This window comes from Haplochromis burtoni, unplaced genomic scaffold (assembly GCF_018398535.1).
Source record: "Haplochromis burtoni strain Fernald_Lab_line unplaced genomic scaffold, NCSU_Asbu1 Contig_560, whole genome shotgun sequence".
Taxonomy (NCBI): Eukaryota; Metazoa; Chordata; class Actinopteri; order Cichliformes; family Cichlidae; genus Haplochromis; species Haplochromis burtoni.
The window spans coordinates 133294-151482 of record NW_024582921.1 but is presented as its reverse complement, the minus strand read 5'-3'; the positions used below and the strand labels follow the sequence as shown (position 1 = coordinate 151482).

General features: G+C 41.3%; 1 protein-coding gene and 1 long non-coding RNA gene across 3 annotated transcripts in view; one reads left to right on the top strand and one right to left on the bottom strand.

Moving 5' to 3' along the window:
* LOC102306906 (potassium voltage-gated channel subfamily H member 3) overlaps positions 1-18189 on the top strand; it is a 60377-nt gene that overhangs the window by 13234 nt on the left and 28954 nt on the right. The window contains exons 2-10 of the mRNA XM_005948353.3: positions 3827-4060; positions 4169-4300; positions 5731-5876; positions 6566-6824; positions 8282-8439; positions 10729-10936; positions 12443-12820; positions 13275-13474; positions 14279-14528. Coding sequence (XP_005948415.1) covers positions 3827-4060; positions 4169-4300; positions 5731-5876; positions 6566-6824; positions 8282-8439; positions 10729-10936; positions 12443-12820; positions 13275-13474; positions 14279-14528 — 1965 coding nt within the window. The remainder of the gene's footprint in view (positions 1-3826; positions 4061-4168; positions 4301-5730; positions 5877-6565; positions 6825-8281; positions 8440-10728; positions 10937-12442; positions 12821-13274; positions 13475-14278; positions 14529-18189) is intronic.
* Positions 14496-18189, bottom strand: part of LOC121812371 — a 7490-nt gene continuing 3796 nt past the window's right edge. The window contains exon 4 of one of the 2 annotated variants that reach the window (XR_006053025.1): positions 14496-14510. This is a non-coding gene — a long non-coding RNA (uncharacterized LOC121812371). The other variant, XR_006053024.1, reaches the window with a different exon arrangement.

Sequence of the window (18189 nt, the reverse complement as noted above, 5' to 3'; positions counted from 1 at the left end):
CATGATGTAGTCACCTGAAATGGTTTTCACTTTACAGGTGTGCCTTTCTTGAAGAACCAATCAGCTAAGTAAAGAGAAACAACAGTTCATCATTACTTTAAGAGCTGAAGCTCAGTCAGTCTGGAAAATTGCTAAAACTTTCAATGTGTCCTCAAGTGCAGTCGCACAAACCAGGTGCTACAAGTGCTACAATGAAACTGGCTCACATGAGGATCGGCCCAGGAAAGGAAGACCAAGAGTCACCTCTGCTGCTGAGGATAAATTCATCCGAGTCACCAGCCTCAGAAATCACAAGTTAACAGGAACTCAGATTAGAGCCCAGATACAGTGGCTTGCAAAAGTATTCGACCCCCTTGAACTTTTCCACATTTTGTCACATTACAGCTATAAACATGAATCAATGTTATTGGAATTCCAGGTGAAAGACCAACACAAAGTGGTGCACACGTGAGAAGTGGAACGAAAATCATACATGATTCCAAACATTTTTTACAAATAACTGCAAAGTGGGGTGTGTGTAATTATTCAGCCCCCTTTGGTCTGAGTGCAGTCAGTTGCCCATAGACATGCCTGATGAGTGCTAATGACTAAACAGAGTGCACCTGTGTGTGATCTAATGTCAGTACAAATACAGCTGCTCTGTGACGGCCTCAGAGGTTGTCTAAGAGAATATTGGGAGCAACAACACCATGAAGTCCAAAGAACACACCAGACAGGTCAGGGATAAAGTTACTGAGAAATTTAAAGCAGGCTTAGGCTACAGAAAGATTTCCCAAGCCTTGAACATCCCACGGAGCACTGTTCAAGCCATCATTCAGAAATGGAAGGAGTATGGCACAACTGTAAACCTACCAAGACAAGGCCGTCCACCTAAACTCACAGGCCGAACAAGGAGAGCGCTGATCAGAAATGCAGCCAAGAGGCCCATGGTGACTCTGGACGAGCTGCAGAGATCTACAGCTCAGGTGGGGGAATCTGTCCATAGGACAACTATTAGTCGTGCACTGCACAAAGTTGGCCTTTATGGAAGAGTGGCAAGAAGAAAGCCATTGTTAACAGAAAACCATAAGAAGTCCCGTTTGCAGTTTGCCACAAGCCATGTGGGGGACACAGCAAACATGTGGAAGAAGGTGCTCTGGTCAGATGAGACCAAAATGGAACTTTTTGGCCAAAATGCAAAACGCTATGTGTGGCGGAAAACTAACACTGCACATCACTCTGAACACACCATCCCCACTGTCAAATATGGTGGTGGCAGCATCATGCTCTGGGGGTGCTTCTCTTCAGCAGGGACAGGGAAGCTGGTCAGAGTTGATGGGAAGATGGATGGAGCCAAATACAGGGCAATCTTGGAAGAAAACCTCTTGGAGTCTGCAAAAGACTTGAGACTGGGGCGGAGGTTCACCTTCCAGCAGGACAACGACCCTAAACATAAAGCCAGGGCAACAATGGAATGGTTTAAAACAAACATATCCATGTGTTAGAATGGCCCAGTCAAAGTCCAGATCTAAATCCAATCGAGAATCTGTGGCAAGATCTGAAAACTGCTGTTCACAAACGCTGCCCATCTAATCTGACTGAGCTGGAGCTGTTTTGCAAAGAAGAATGGGCAAAGATTTCAGTCTGTAGATGTGCAAAGCTGGTAGAGACAGACCCTAAAAGACTGGCAGCTGTAATTGCAGCAAAAGGTGGTTCTACAAAGTATTGACTCAGGGGGCTGAATAATTACACACCCCACTTTTCAGTTATTTATTTATAAAAAATGTTTGGAATCATGTATGATTTTTGTTCCACTTCTCACGTGTGCACCACTTTGTGTTGGTCTTTCACGTGGAATTCCAATAAAATTGATTCATGTTTGTGGCTGTAATGTGACAAAATGTGGAAAAGTTCAAGGGGGCCGAATACTTTTGCAAGCCACTGTAAATGCCACACAGTGTTCCAGTAGCAGACACATCTCTACATCCACTGTTCAGAGGAGACCACATTTGACCACAAAGGCCTGATTCACACAAATCAGGCCTTTGTGGTCAAATAGCTGCTAAGAAAAAACTACTAAGGAAAAGCAACAAGCAGAAGAGATTTGTTTAGTCACAAGAAACACAAGGAATGGAGATTAGACCAGTGGAAATCTTTGCTTTGGCCTAATGAGTCCAAATTTGAGATCTTTGTTTCCACCTGGCATGTCTTATGCGATGCAGAAAAGGTGAACTGATGGTCTCTACATGCATGGTTCCCACCGTGAAGCATGGAGGAGGAGGTGTGGGGGTGCTTTGCTGGTGATTTATTAAAAACTGAAGGCACACTGAACCAGCATGGCTACCACAGCATCCTGCAGCGACATGCCATCCCAACAAGTTTGCGTTTAGTTGGGCCATTGTTTATTTTTTAACAGGACAATGACCCCAAACACACGTCAAGTGTATAAGGGCTATTTGACCAATGAGGGGAGTGAGTGCTGGCCTCCACAGTCACCTGACCTAAACTCAATGAAGATGGTTTGGGATGAGATGGACCACAGAGTGAAGGCAAAAGGGCCAACAAGTGCTCAGCATCTCTGGGATCTTTTTGGAGTCACTTCCTGCTGGCCATTAAATAGGATTTTAATCAAAGACACCACTGCATCCATCACTTATATACAGTCTGTGGTTTTATGTTATAATATCTAGCTGTAGACTTTATCCAAGTCAGTCTAAATTCCTCATAGTAATTCATATGAGTGTATATTAAAAGAAATTATAGAAAAATGTATCACACAGAATTAATTTTAGTTTAGTAACTGAGCTATGGCTAACTATTAATATATTATATAGCTTTAAAAATTGGATATGTCAGTATTTATATAATAGCTAAATGGTTAGGTGTTATGTAACTAGTTTTTATGATATTATAACAGCTAAAGCTTACTTTAAAATCTCAAAATGTCTACTTTTGGGAAAAGAAATTAAATAAATCACTGAAACCTCCCAACGATAGCATACAAATGGCAGAGGGCAGGCACCTAATAAGACTGTGCAATGTAAATTTTCTCAGAGTAGAATGTTGTAGCCACATGACGATTCAAAAAAATTATAATGAATATAGAAACTTGCAAAGAGATGATTTCAAATTAACAGAGTGATATCAAAATCTTAACAATGTTAACTACTGGCCAAAGCCGACACAAAGAAGAAAATACTGTTGCTAATTTCGGTCTGAAACTATTTAAAGGTTAAGTAAGGATACATTGATGTGGCCCCAAATCATAAAATATGTGATTAAAAACAAAAAAAACAAAAAACAGCTGAAGATAATAAAAAAAATGATAATGCACGGGAGGTGCAGAAGCCGAACAAAGAAAAGGAGATGATTATTTTTTTGAAGTTCATTGAAAAGCAGCAGGCATGTTAAATTCTCCTTGAGGACAGCTCTTCAAAGTGAGAAGAAGCCTTTTAGAGCCAAACACGCAGCGAGAGTGAGTACTGAAAGAAAAAAAGAAAAGACAGCCGTGGATGAAATTTTAATGCGATACCTTTTGAATAATCTTGGTGAACCTGTAGGTGCTGACCCCACAACGTGGTGCATAAATGCAATGCAATGCAATGCACAGCAAAACCCATCCTTAAAGGCACAGCTCCCAGCCTCAGCTGGTTTAAGCTGTTGTTTGGTGGTAATTAAGTATTTTATCAGCATTTAACAACAAGAGAGAACGACTTGAGCTTTCTGGTTTTGTTCTTTTGTCCTCCAACTGCTCTCCAGTTTTCTTACACTCTTACCTTGATTATGTTTCTCCTTTTTCCTCCCTTGTGACTTTGCTCCATCACTTTCCCATCTTCCCTCCGCTCAGACAGCAACTTCGTCCTGGGGAATGCTCAGGTCCAGTCTCTCTATCCCATTGTCTACTGCTCCGATGGCTTCTGCGAACTGACCGGCTTTGCCCGCGGCGAGCTGATGCAGAAGAGCTGCATGTGTCACTTTCTGTACGGGAGTGAGACCAGCAACCCTCTCACCACACAGATGCAAAAAGCTCTGGATGAACGCCGGGAGTTCAAGACTGAAATCATTCTGTACAAGAAGAGCGGTAAGACTCGGCTGCTGGAGCAGACTGACAAGTTAAATAGCGTTTAGTGCAGTATTTCTTTTTCCAAACCAATATGTGTCTGTGTTCTGATCTCTTTTCCTTGAAAAGGCTCTAAGTTCTGGTGTCTGTTGGACATTGTTCCCATCAAGAACGAGAAGGGCGAGGTGGTTCTGTTCCTGGTCTCACATAAGGACATCACAGAAAACAAGGACCAGGACCATGGCAATGAATCTGACATTGGTGAGCACCATCCACTCCCTGTCCAATTCACCTGAAATGAGAAAGGCATTAACGAGAATCAGTCAAGCTACCTACTTCACGTACCTGCTGTCAGTTCTGTCGAGAGAGATGGCAAAGAGCCGATTGGTTCATATGATTCCTTTAGAGAGAAGGGGTCAAATAAAAACAACATCCTTTGGACTATTGAGCATGGACTTATAAAACACATAAGCATAGTGCTGTGCATGAATGCGCCAGCACATATTCACTGAACAAATACACTTTGCATTTAAAGAACATGATGTGAGCATACAGTGACGCGTGAGCGCGTTGCACATGATGAGCTGTAAATAATGCTAGTGGTTCGAGCAAACGCAGAGCTGCTGCAGCTGTCTATCTAAAGGTCTGATGGAGCTTTATGAATGAATCAGTGCAGCTTCTCACAGAACACAAACAAGTCGGGCAAGTCGATTCTCCTGCTTTCCCAAGCAGTAAATTTTGGGCAAACTTACTGTTAACATCAAGGACTTAAAGCACATATCGAGATTCCTGTGTGCCACTTTGACTGTTTATCTGAAAATATCCAAAGTGGACATTTTCACATGGTCTAATATTCCTATGTCGGTGTTGTTCCTGCATCATGATGACAACGTTGGTCCAGAATCAGCATCGCAGCTGACTTGTTTACACCGTCTTAGCATTCAGATGCATTCAGTTAGCGTTAGCCAAGACGTTAGCTTACTGTCACGAGGAACCCAACATGAGAAACCTAAGCTTGGCTAACAGAAAACCTGACTTGATAAAATATTTATTATATTGTATGAATTCTTAAAGAAAACACCTGAAATGCTGAGTTTTATATAAACAAAGGAATTTGTTTTTTCCTTTTCCTCCATATTCCAAAGCTATGACATCACAACAGCGTGACTGGTCAGTTGCAACGCTGACGACACCAACATGGGAATATCAGACAGACCTACTTTACAGTGAATTCATCGCCAGTTTTTCTGTTTTGTTTCAACTGGAGGGGATTTGCTATGTGCTGAAAACTTTTCTGTATGTGTGGTTGAGGGATGTAAAGACATAACAACCAGCTCCACAGCAGCAGGGAGTAAATGTACAGCATCGCTCCACTAATCGAATGCTGTCATCACCTCATGTATTAGTGTAGTGTTTTACACGACCTCAGACATTTAGATTATGGCTCTCCATAGCTATGGTGAACAGCCACGACCTAAAGTGAAACATATTAGCTTTAGATTACAGATCTCGGTGTAGCCAAACTACTACAATGTTCATAATGTTGCTCAATTAAACCAGACAACAGTCGTCCTCAAGCTATCTCTCATTTGCCTCCTTTTAGATTCAGTTGTAGGCATGTGCAGGTTAGCATGGTGAGAGTTTCTGCCACATTAGTGCTTTGTTCTCCTATTGTGTGCCCTTGCTCTCAGACGAGGAAACTGGTCTGGAGATTCGCCAGATCAGCTGCCCCTCAGGCTGTAACATGGAGCGCCGGCGCAGTCGGGCTGTCCTCTATCAGCTGTCGGGACACCTGCAGAAACAGGACAAAACCAAGAGCAAGCTGAAGATCAACAATGTGAGATGTGCTGTGTTTGGTGGTTTAAATTATTCACAGCCAATGCCTTTTTTTTAAAGTTCAGTGACCTCTGACTTTTACTCTACAGTCACAATTCTCCTTTGCTAAGTATCAATAAAATATGCACAGAGGATGCGCCATTTTAAATATAAATACCCCGTCACAGACTTTCAAACCCTGACTAAGCCTTTAGTAAGGCCAAAAGTCGCAGTGTCATCAGCATGTTTTGTCTGTAGGGAAAGCTGCAGCCTCCAGGAGAGTGCAACTGAAGCGCCATATAAGGTGTCAGGGGTTTACTGGCTTTACTGATTAAGAGGGTTGTCATGGTTTCAAGAGCTTTGCTTGTGATTGTGATCTGCATATCAATTCAAAAAGATGAAGGCTTGTAAATTTAAGCAACCTTGAATGACATAAAGACTGCCAAACTGCCTCCAACATGCGAGGAGCAGTCGGAATAGCCATTTGTCTTCAGCTTGGCCAATTTTATTTAGATTTGATGGCGATATAAGTCTCAATCACGCCAATCCAGTGGAACCATAAATTATACCTTCACATCTAGTGCTAAAGATGAAATATTTAATGGAGATGAAAAGCCACTCCCCATTGTTAACTTGGCAGATATATAATGCTAATACTGTTAATTTATGCCCATTAATTCTCATGTGTGTTTTTCCATGCTACACATCAAGAGCGTTCTCGGAGCCAATGCGAACCCTGTCCCCGAGTATAAGGTGGCCGATGTCCAAAAATCCCGTTTCATCCTCCTTCACTACGGTGCATTCAAGGCCGGCTGGGATTGGCTGATCTTGTTGGCCACTTTCTACGTGGCCATCACGGTTCCCTATAACGTTTGCTTCACAGCTGTGGAAATACGAGAGGACGGCGGCTCGGCAGCGCGAAACCCACCGAGTGTCAGCGATATCTTGGTGGAGATACTTTTTATCATTGGTAAGCCCGTTTTAAGATGCTTCCCCTCTCTCTGCCAGTCATTTCTCTTTTAACTCCTATCATTTTCTATCCAATTTTATGAACCATACTTAAAAATGAGCACCTTTTTTTTCTGGTGGAAACATCTATGAATGGTGAATATAATATGAGCCTGAAATGATCAAGGATCCATATAGAAGTCACACAAAAGTATTTACAAAGGCCCAAATCCCATAAAAGTTTGCGTTAAACAGTCTGTGAGACAAATGATACCCACTCTCCTGACCTCTCGAAAAGTCCCTTCAGTCAAAAGCGGCTGTTAGTGTCCATGTGACTCTATATCTCCCATTGCAGCTGCACTAACCAGGTCACCCAGGCCTGTGTTTTGTTCCATTTGTACCAAAACATGAATACAGTTTGTGTTTAGGTAATCTGGGTCAGTCTGGAAGTGGAACTTGTAAGATCAGACTGCTTTAAAAGCCACCAGGAGCCACATTAGTCACTCATGTAGGCAGCTGTGTCATTTATCTCTTTTATACAGACTTTTTTTGGAGGGAGCAACATTAAAACTGAGGAAACTAGTGCACAACTACTGCCAGCAGCTGGTTAGCATAAACACTTTAAACAGGAAGAAACAGCAAGTTTTGCCCTGTTTAAAAGTTAAAGCGAAAAAAACAAACAAGCAAGACAGGGTTTTCTTTTTTCTTTTCTTTTTTTTGCCATTTGGCTTTGTTTAGAGCGGCAATGTCAAACTCAGTTTACATCGTAGGCCAAGTACAGCCCACTGTGGCAAGGCAAGTTTATTTATATAGCACAATTCAACAACAAGGTGATTCAAAGTGCTTTACAGAGACAAAAACAAATAAAAAGCATGATTTAAAATTGATTTAAAAAACAGTAGATAAAATCAGTAGTTAAAATGTAAGTTTTGACGAAGATTTTAACAACACATCTCAGTTTTTCTGCATGATGGGCTTTAGATGACTTTAGAAAAGCGGGTTGATTCTGGCCCCTGAGACTTATGTTTGACAACCCTGGTTTAGCAAACACAATACTTGTTTGATTTACAGGTACTGGTTGTGCTAGCTCAGTCCCTGTGGTTCTGCGGAGTAACTGGCTGCTGGCTTTAGCCTCATATTTATGCTACAGGCATGGCTGCAGTATCAAGTTTCTCATCTACTGCTCATAAAAAATGCAAGTAAAAGTTACCAAACTGACACAGTGTTGCTTTAGGTAAGAAGGTGACTGATTAATCACAAGAAGGAGAGTCAATTAGACTTTAAGGTTTTGGCACACTGCTAAAGCATTTCAGCCTACATTTGTGATGTCATTCTTTTTCTTTCTTGTTTTGTCTGTGGTGAAGGTGGAGTTCCTTTTTTTTGCTAGCCAGTTCTATTTCAATAGAAGTTGGGTTGGTCTTGGTCATCCAACTGGGTCATCTCCAGATTTAATGATGCCTTTCGTGTGCTTCGTTCTAGATATCGTGTTGAACTTCCGAACAACTTACGTGAGCACGTCGGGTCAGGTGGTCTACGACGCCCGTTCTATATATATTCACTACGTCACGTCCTGGCTGTCTGTGGATCTGATTGCCGCCTTGCCCTTTGACCTGCTCTATGCCTTCAATATCAGTGTGGTGAGTCTGCAGCAATGACTTTTAGTTGGTTACACAAGGGTTGGAATAGAGGCATGGTGCATAAATCCTGCTTGCTTGACTGTTGCTTATGCTTTTGTGATCCTTTAGTTATGATTTTTATCCATTTTTGTGCACGTGACGTGAAGGTAGCGGCTCTAAGGGCCCCGCTGGCGGTCATAGACCTCATTCTTTTATCAGTAGCACTCTCCTGCTGCTCAACTCTTTCACTGCTCATTTAATAAGGCAATTAAACTGAACATGCTCAGTGGTCACCGAGACGACAACGCCTGCACTTAAACTCACAGAAACTTGAGCTGAAAAGTGACTGACAACTTTTTGTTCCATATTTTGTTGAAACGTTGCTCTTCCTGTGCAAATTTGTTGCAAGAGTGGCTTCAAAAGGGAGGAAAGCTGAGAGGGTTAGCATCAACCAGAACTCATTATTATGTAACTGGTAATTAAGTTGATAAATGAGTATGCTGAGGACAAATTACCGTTTGAGACAAGTAGATTAGCCAGATGATGCTCAGTGCAGATCCTGATAGCTGTTCATGCAGAAAAGATTGCGACTGGCACATGAGGCTGCACTACACTTTTTACTTTGGTCTAATATTTATTTTGTTTTACTACTTTTTTATAGAGCATTTACAGCTCGTGTCCCCATTGTGCTGTTTCTAATAAAGAGATATGTCTGTACTTTCAGGGGTTGCAAGTCCAAAAGGCTGTGGGACTCTAGATAAGGAGGACCAGACTTCTGGCACTTCTTTAAGGCTTCCTGGTTGCATCCTTAACCACTTGATGTTATAAACAGAAAATTAAAGTACTGATGTGACAAGTGGAGTGTATATACTGTATTTTTCAGCTAAAATGCAGTTAAAATTTTATAATACAGATGGGCGATGACCCAAAAGATCGAAGAGTGTATGTCCTCCAAAAACCCCCCAGAGGTTTATTAAAGCAACGAAGTGGAATATTCTTACTCAGTCAAGTCAGTCACCTGATCTGAACCCTATTGAGCATGCATGTCACTTGTTGAAGACTAGACTTCAGACAGAAAGCCTCACAAACAAACAGCAACTGACAGCCGCTGCAGTGAAGACCTAGCATAGCATTAAAAAGGAGGAAAGCCAGCATCTGGTGATTTCCATGAGTTCAAGACCTCAGGCTGTCATTGCATAGAAATGAAGACTTTATTTTCAGTTATTTAATTTATCTGGTTACTTTTGAGTCCCTGAAATGATGGGATTGTGTTAGACTTTTATGCAATCCTAAATTAAAGCTGAAAGTCTGCACCTCAGCTGCATCTGAGTTGTTTCATTTAAAATTCATTGTGGTAACGTACAGAACCAAAATTAGAAAAATGTGGTATTCAAACACCACTTTAGTGAAGTCCCAGAATAAAACTGAGGAGCTGGAAATCATAATAACAGGTGCCTGTTAAAAATTACAGTTACACTTCCCATGAAGTTGTCTTTGAACCATGATTTTTTTTGTGCAACACAACCATGCAACTAAAGGCAGATCTGTATATACAGTGTGTGATTAGCATGACACTGAGTTGGGGTATTTTGGTTTGTTTTCTAATCATTTATTTTTTAGATTATCATCCATCATATTTTTGTAACTCCCCCCCCCCTGTGATTAAAACAGGAGCAAAGCAGAGCAATCACACACCTGTTTCTTCTTTGCTGATTCTTAATCACATCCAGGTTTCTGGAATTAATTCTTGTCTCTGTGTGGTGTAATCCATCTTGCATGTGTGGAAACCAGTGAACAGGCTACTAATTGGACACAGAAATGAGCAAGGAATTGCACAGAATGAGAAAAATCAATATCGTGAGCATGTTTGAGGAGGTAAGAGGGAGCATCAGGACTGTTTTCACTAAAGTATGATAACATCAGTGACTTCCTCTGCCTGCTACAACTGAATTTGAACCAGCTCTGAATTTATTTTCTTGGGCTATTTTAATTCCGTCTGTGCTGTAAGGATACTGAGACATGTTTTTGCTGTTTGTCTGTGCTGTAAATAGGTTTGTGCACCAGGTCCCTCAGTAACATAGCTCACTATCAAGGTGACTGATTAAGACTGTCAGTGTCCACCAGTACTTCTAATTACAAACCTTCCCCAGCTCCAGATGTGAAAAAGATTAAACCTGACTATTTCTAATTCAAGTCACGGTAAATGTTCTACCCTACCTATCTGAGAGTAACTAATCCCATCCTAATGAGCTCCACTTGTCATATTTCCCGTTACAAGTTTTCGCCTTCCCTTCTGTCTCTGACTCCCAGAACTTCGGCGTTCACATGCTGAAGACGGTGCGCCTGCTACGCCTTTTACGCCTCCTGCAGAAGCTGGATCGTTACTCCCAGTACAGCGCTGTGGTCCTCACGCTGCTCATGTCCACCTTTGCACTGCTGGCCCACTGGATGGCCTGCGTGTGGTACTTCATTGGGCGCAGCGAGATCGAAAGTAATAGCCTCACCTCCTGGGATATAGGTTCGTGTCTATGTGTCTTTATTGTGGTTTCATTTAAAGATTTACGGGGATTCATTTGATGGGGGAGCAAAAGAGCAAAGAGACAGGGAGACAGACCCAATCAAAGATTGTGCGTGTCATTTTAAATGCTCCGAAACAAAGCATGAAGATACTCTTCTACGTGCAGCTTGTATGTGTGTCCTTTCACTGCGAAAACACTTCTAATTATGGTGATCTGTTTCCCCTCCTACTGCGCTCACCGGTGCCAAACAACAACAATACTGCGAGGTGCATGTGGTGCTGGTGCTTATCCTGTTTGAGCGATTTAACGCAACAAAGCGCAATGACACAAAAGAGTAGAGAGGGAGGACGATGGTGAGCAGCGGTTAAAGATATATGGTTTTCTCTGGTTTGTAGATGCACGTGGATGTAAATGTACACGTGGGGTGGGCTAAGGTGGAGAAGTGGGTCAGCCGTTTATCATAGGGTTGGTAATTGAGCTTGCACAAATTGCTTCCAATGAGCAGGCTTGTTCTCCACTAGTCAGGCTTAATGAGAGTTGTGCACACGAGGTTTAAAAGCTCTCTTACCAGTTTATTTATGTAACACTACACAAGTCAGCTCCGGGTTTGCTACAATTCAGACAAAAAGCTGTGTTTTACTCTTGAAATTACAATATTCTGATAGAGACTCAGCAGGAAAGAAGACAAGGGAGCAGACAATAATGCACAAAAGTCTCTGTATTTTGCTTCCAAGGAGACGGACATTATGTGTTTTGTTTAAATTGGTCTTGAGCAATAGTTCTCCAGGGTTTCTGAAGGTCTTTCAAAGTCTTATTTGGCTGCTTTGTACAGTCCTTGTACTCATCCATCTTCTGATGGATAGGGATGATGTTGTGTCTACACATAACAGACAACTTAGCAAAGAACACATTTTAAATTGTATCTTTGGCTACTAAAGAACAGCCTGTTCCAGATCTAGTCATAGGTTTTTGTCCATTTTTGCATCTGTTTTCTGTTTTGTGAAATGAATATATGACTAGATAATTGAGTTGAACTTTTTTAAGCATTATAAGAGTATGTTATATCGGTATTGTGCGCCACTAGGATGCCTAATCATTTTAAAGCCATTTAGGGTTCAAGGAATGACCTCTGCTTATATACGTGATGCCCGTTACTGTGGTTGATTAAGTAGTAGTGTGAAGCAAATATGAGAAGTCCCTTGTGATGTAAGTAATTTCTAAGAGACTTTGACTTCCTGTCAAAATGTTAAAACAGCCACAAGCTGACAGATAATGAGACTTATTATTTGCACTGTGCATAAATACAATCTGACATTAAAATGCTTGCATGCTGTGTCAGACGTGTACTCCCAAATGCACATACACCAAAGCTGAAGGAATGACTCTACCCTTCCAGGCTTGTTACCACCGCTAATGAAGCCTTCTAGTAAAGGTCATCAAACAAACACAGTTGCACTCTCATTAAACTGACAAACTCTTCTGGACTGTCCCACTTCCCCCACCAGGCTGGCTCCATGAACTGGCCAAACGCTTGGGAACGCCATACTTTATGGCACCGCTGACCTCCCTGCTGGGAGTCTCTGAATCGCCTCAAGACACTGTGACAGCAGGACTAAGCAATTACAGCCAGTGGAACGGCTCTAGTTTGGAGCCACTGAACGGGGCGAGCGTGTTGGATTCAGGCCAGTGGAATGGCAGCAAGACCAGAGTGAGGGCACCGAATGGCTCAGGGATGACAGTGAGCGGCGGACCGTCTGTCAGGAGCTCCTACGTGACATCACTCTACTTTGCCCTGAGCAGTCTGACCAGTGTGGGCTTTGGCAACGTTTCGGCCAACACTGACTCTGAGAAGATCTTCTCCATCTGCACCATGCTGATCGGAGGTGGGCAAAACCTCAACATCAAAATCAGATGTTCTTAACCCTTTACAGCCTGAGCCATAAAAAATATCTGTCTGTCTGTTGGGTTTTTTCAACAACCAAAAAAATTATGTAGGAACATTTTTTCCGTTAAAATACAAAACCTCATTGTTTGTTTGTTTTTTGCTTTTTTATGCAAATGAGTAACTGTGTAAGTGGTAAAATTTAATGCTTGGTTTTCAAAATATGGAAAACAAATCTGTTAAAACAAATATATATTAGTCCCACAAGGGGAAATTTTTATATATATAGATAGATATACCACTTTTGCCCAGTAATCCCAAGTTATTTAAACCTCACACTGCACATTTCATGCTGGACGTTAAGCGAACTCACACAAGTACCTCAAGTACTGCAAAAAACATCTCACTGAGCAGCTTTTCAGGTGTTCTTACCTGTTTTTCTGTCTCCTCTGCAGCATTAATGCATGCTGTGGTTTTTGGTAACGTTACCGCCATCATCCAGAGGATGTACTCACGTCGCTCCCTCTACCACACCCGCACCAAGGACCTGAAGGACTTTATTCGTGTGCACAGGTTACCCAAGGTGCTGGAGCAACGCATGATGGAGTGTTTCCAGACAACCTGGTCTGTCAACAACGGTATTGATGTCAGTGAGGTAGGAAGGATGACATTTGGTCTTGATAGTGCAGGAATCTAAGATAGATCTCAGGTACTGCTGCCCTGAGGCAAAAGTAAAACTCATAGGAGTGTTTGTGCATCCAATTCAGTGAATTCTAGATGGAAACAAATGTGAGACTGATCCTTTAACGTTCTCAAACGGACATGTGGCCTCTGTAGCATGGATTAGCCACAATGGGATAAAGTGGAGTGAAAGTGCAGATGAGGTGACTCGTCCTCCAGGCAGACTAGAAAATAAATAAATATATATATAAAAAAAAAAAACACGGCTCCCAGTCATTGAGAGGATTTGGTTTTTGTTTGGTTTCTCTCACGCTGGAGCAGCCATCTTAATTTAACGGATTAATGGCCTCATAGACTCTAAACTCACTCCTGGTGTGTTTTGCCACCAGTTGGTTTTAAATCTAGATAATCCTGTCTTTTTTTTTTAAGAAATAACATCATGGAGGACAGACGCTCTTACTTTGACATGACTACCAGCAACTTTCCTCCTTGCAAAGTTTTCCCCTTTTCCACATTACACTAGGCCTTTCCCTTTAGAAACCAGCGAGATCGTGCGAGTGAGTAAATATGCAAAAACATTTTAAGCCTTTAAACCTCTTGCTGAACATGCATGTATGAGCTGCTTGTGACTATGTGGGAAGGTGAAAAGGTTTTATTTTGGCTGTTACCTTCACCTTCCCACACATTACATTCAGAGGATGGTAGAGAAAGTTGAGAAGCCTCTAACAGCAGCAGAAGTTGAGGCAGAGATTGAGCCATGTTCTCGTTCCGTCTTCAGCTGCTGAAGGACTTCCCGGATGAGCTCAGAGCCGACATCGCGATGCACTTGAATAAAGAGCTGCTGCAGCTGCCGCTCTTTGAATCGGCCAGCAGGGGGTGTCTGCGCTCCCTCTCCCTGATCATCAAGACCTCCTTTTGCGCTCCGGGGGAGTTCCTCATCCGCCAGGGTGACGCGCTCCAGGCTATCTACTTTGTATGCTCCGGCTCCATGGAAGTCCTGAAGGACAACACTGTGCTAGCCATTTTAGGTAAAGAAAAACAAAATCAGCTCATTTTGACTACATACCCAAACAGTTCAATCATAAATTACGTTTCCTTATTTTCTGTCATATATACACTGTTACTATGAGAGACGCTTATATTAAACATGACCAAAATTTTAAACCATGAGGTCGGTGTCCACACAAGTTATCCCTGTGACCCAAAAGCTTACGTTTATAACCTTGGCTCTGTCTTAAGTCATAGAGAAGGGTGATTTTTAATATGGTCACCTCAAGCATACAGCCCAGTCTGCCCACCTGCTGTTCAGACCCCCTGTTTGTGAGAGACTAAAGAAGTACTGACAGTTCTTTATGTAGTACACCCATTCCCAACGTCAAAAAGTCTGCAAGACCCTTAAGAACCAGGCAATCCAATGGGGCCACCCAATAATCAAACTCTTATCAAAATACTAATCTGATCAAAAAGTGATGTATTTCCTTGAAATGTCTGCAAGAAAGAACATAAATGGCACAGGCGATTGGCAATAAACAGCTAATGCTACCCAGTCATATGCAAAGTCTTTAATGTCCAAGAGTCCAAGAATGAAAGTATAGAGTTAAATATAGGCATAAGAGGCCATTTAGCCATTTAGATAAACCGTGTTGGATCAAGGACACATCTAAAACCTGCAGGACACCAGCCCTCGACACCTGTGCTCTAGACCATAGAAGCTCTCCTTGATTTTGGCAGGAAACAGGCTTAAAAACCAGCATTTATCTGAGAGTGCACGAGGATGGAGCTAAAGAGGCCTACAGTCATTTCTTTGTATGATTAATAGAGTTCAGTGAGCTTCAGAGGAAAAGAGCGCTGTCATTATTGCCTTCGTTGAGTGCCAGATAGCCGTCATGGGAGGTTTGCTCTCGAGTCGAGTCATCGAAACCTCTTTCCGCTCTTCATTCGTGGCCATTACCGTTGCACGGTCTCTCTTTGTGCTGCAGTGAGAATTGGAAATTGAGTGAAATGTTTGCACAGAAAGATGACCCAAAGGTGATCCAGGTGAAACTAACAGTTTAGTTGCAGAAGCTTACGTCAGCTGTTAGTTAAACAGTGGCGGCACTTTGCAAGCTCCGGTATGACATTTGTGCACAAGCACAAATGTAGGGTTGCCCCTATGAAGTAATAATATTTCAAAATGCTGGAAAAATTATTTCTAGAGTTGTGATGGTGGCATATAAGGTTGCTTTTAAAACACACGGGAAATCAACGACAGGAAGACAAAATAGAAGATAAGGAATCTTCCTTTTTAATCTCATCTGCTTGCAAGCAAATATGTTTTGTCTGGTCTCAGTGCTGTGTGCAAAGATGGAAAAAGGCTGTTTAACACTAAGGTCGTTATTAGGTTTTCAAGATTTAATAGCCGGCTTTTATGGAGACGAACATAATTAAGAAGAGCGGCCCAGAGCTTATAAAACTGCAGTCATATTAAACCGTCCCTGTGGGCAACAATAAACACCCCATCAGATGGAAGATGGAGTGTGACCCAGGGATTGATGAGACCGTTTGGGAGCACCCATAACCCCTAAAGCAAACCTATAAACAACATTAATGTGTGAATTAATGAATTATTCATTTCTCCACTTAGCTGTGGTGGAACAAGTTGTAGACATGTTGACATGCTGTCAGACACTTTGCACTATACGTAAACAGTGTCAGACATCCAGCTGTTGCGGAGCGAGACTCGTCCTATCCCGCAAGTATTTTATTGAAGTGAGGGCTGTTTGTCTGAAAGAAAAAAAAGAGGCTAAAAAGCTCTGGGATATGGGAGATAATCTGTGGGTTCAGGATGTTTGAGCCAATTTCAATGCAAAAAAGCAGCACAGAGACAGCAGCTTCACTTGAGAGCGGGGAATGGCTAACAACATCAAACCACCACTGAGAATATTCCTGCAGTTTCACCTTTAAATTGCACCGCAAGCATCTTGTTAAACAGCTGAAATCACCAACCTGGGTCAATGTCATACCGCCACAATAAGAGCCTCTCCAGGGTCTTGTCCTACAACACGTACATCGACACGCTTTCCATTCCGACGTGGATAAAACAGAATACAGAATCATAAACACACTCGCAAACAGCACTGGAATCAGTTCAGGTCCACATGAAGTGGAGGTAGCAAATTAGCAACAATGTTTTTCATTTTAATGAGCTAACTGGTGTAAATAATAAAGTGACTGCTGCCTACAGAGGAGAGACAGCAAACTCGTTAGTATGTCTGACCTGCATGTGTTATTGGGTGCACACATGCAGGCTTAAAGGCATGCATTTCTTGCTTTCTTATACATATAGAGGTGAGCAAACAGTGCTTTTTTTCTTATCACAGTATTCCTGTCTGCTCTTTCTCTCACACACACACGCACAAATTGGTGTGGCATTGCCTCTTTGGATTTACAGCTCAGGAGACGACAGTGTGGTAAAGAGGGGAAGCAGAAGAAGGAAATGCTGACCTTCTATTCCAATTCATAGCCGTTTATTTGTACTTCACAGTCTAACAATACATGTCACCTTGTCATGGTCTGTGAGTCTTGTTGTAGGTGTTCTAAGGTTTTCCTTATTTCTATAAATATTGTTTTTTTTTTCTTTTTTTTGCCTGTCCCGTTTGGTTCTTTTGCCATCAGAATTATTGTCTAAAGGCGAAGAAAGATGCCCAATTTACTTTACCAAACTGACCATCCCACACTGTAAAACCCAATAAGTTAATTTTACTCAAAACTTTTGGTGAAACTGATTACATAAAATATTTTAAGTAACTAAAACTTAAAAATAAAAGTTAAATAAACACACTTTATTTATTAGCTTTAGATAAATATTTTTAAGTACCATTGATAAATGTTTTTATGTTATATCCACATTTTTGGTTTAGTACTCTACTTGATATTTTGAGTTTCAAGTACAAATCTAGCTCAAGTAACTTTAAGGAATTAATTTTTAGTTTCAAAATGTTAACCATTTTAAGCTAATACAACTCAAAAATTTTAAATACAGAAAATATAAATTCAAGTTACAAATTTATTGAGTTACTTTGACACAAAAAGCCCAAAGACATAAATCCACCACATTTTATAGGGAATAATGTCAGAAATTTTGGCACAAGGTTACAATATTAGAAATAAAGAATTTCACAACATGTTTTAAGAGTATTCAAATTTGATTAACACATGAGTAAGGCCTTTTTATTAAAAAACATACAAAAGGAAAAGAAAATCCTGCATTATTAGGTGGGAAAACCGAATGAAAGTAATAGTATAGTGCAGCTAATACACTGAAATATAATTGGTAACCTTTTTAATATGCCAATACTGTGGTTATGCAAAATGCACATGACAATGGTAGTGCTGAAAATAATGGTGCCAAATAAGGCAAGAAAAACATATTTTAAAGGTGAAATATAGAGGTAAAATCAAAAATAGTCAAGAACGGCCAATTATACCCTGGACCACAGAGGGTTAAATTTGAAAACTGTTTAAAAACAAACAAACATCCATCCCCATTCTAAAATGTCATGTGACAATCTGATTCATAAATGATGTCACAAGGACATGTGATGATGTCACAAGGACATGCCTTTGATCCTTTGAAGTTTTTCTATAAATAGGGGTCAGGAGCAGCAAGTTTTAGTCAGTTTGTTCGCAGCCTTCAAACGTTCGACCAGA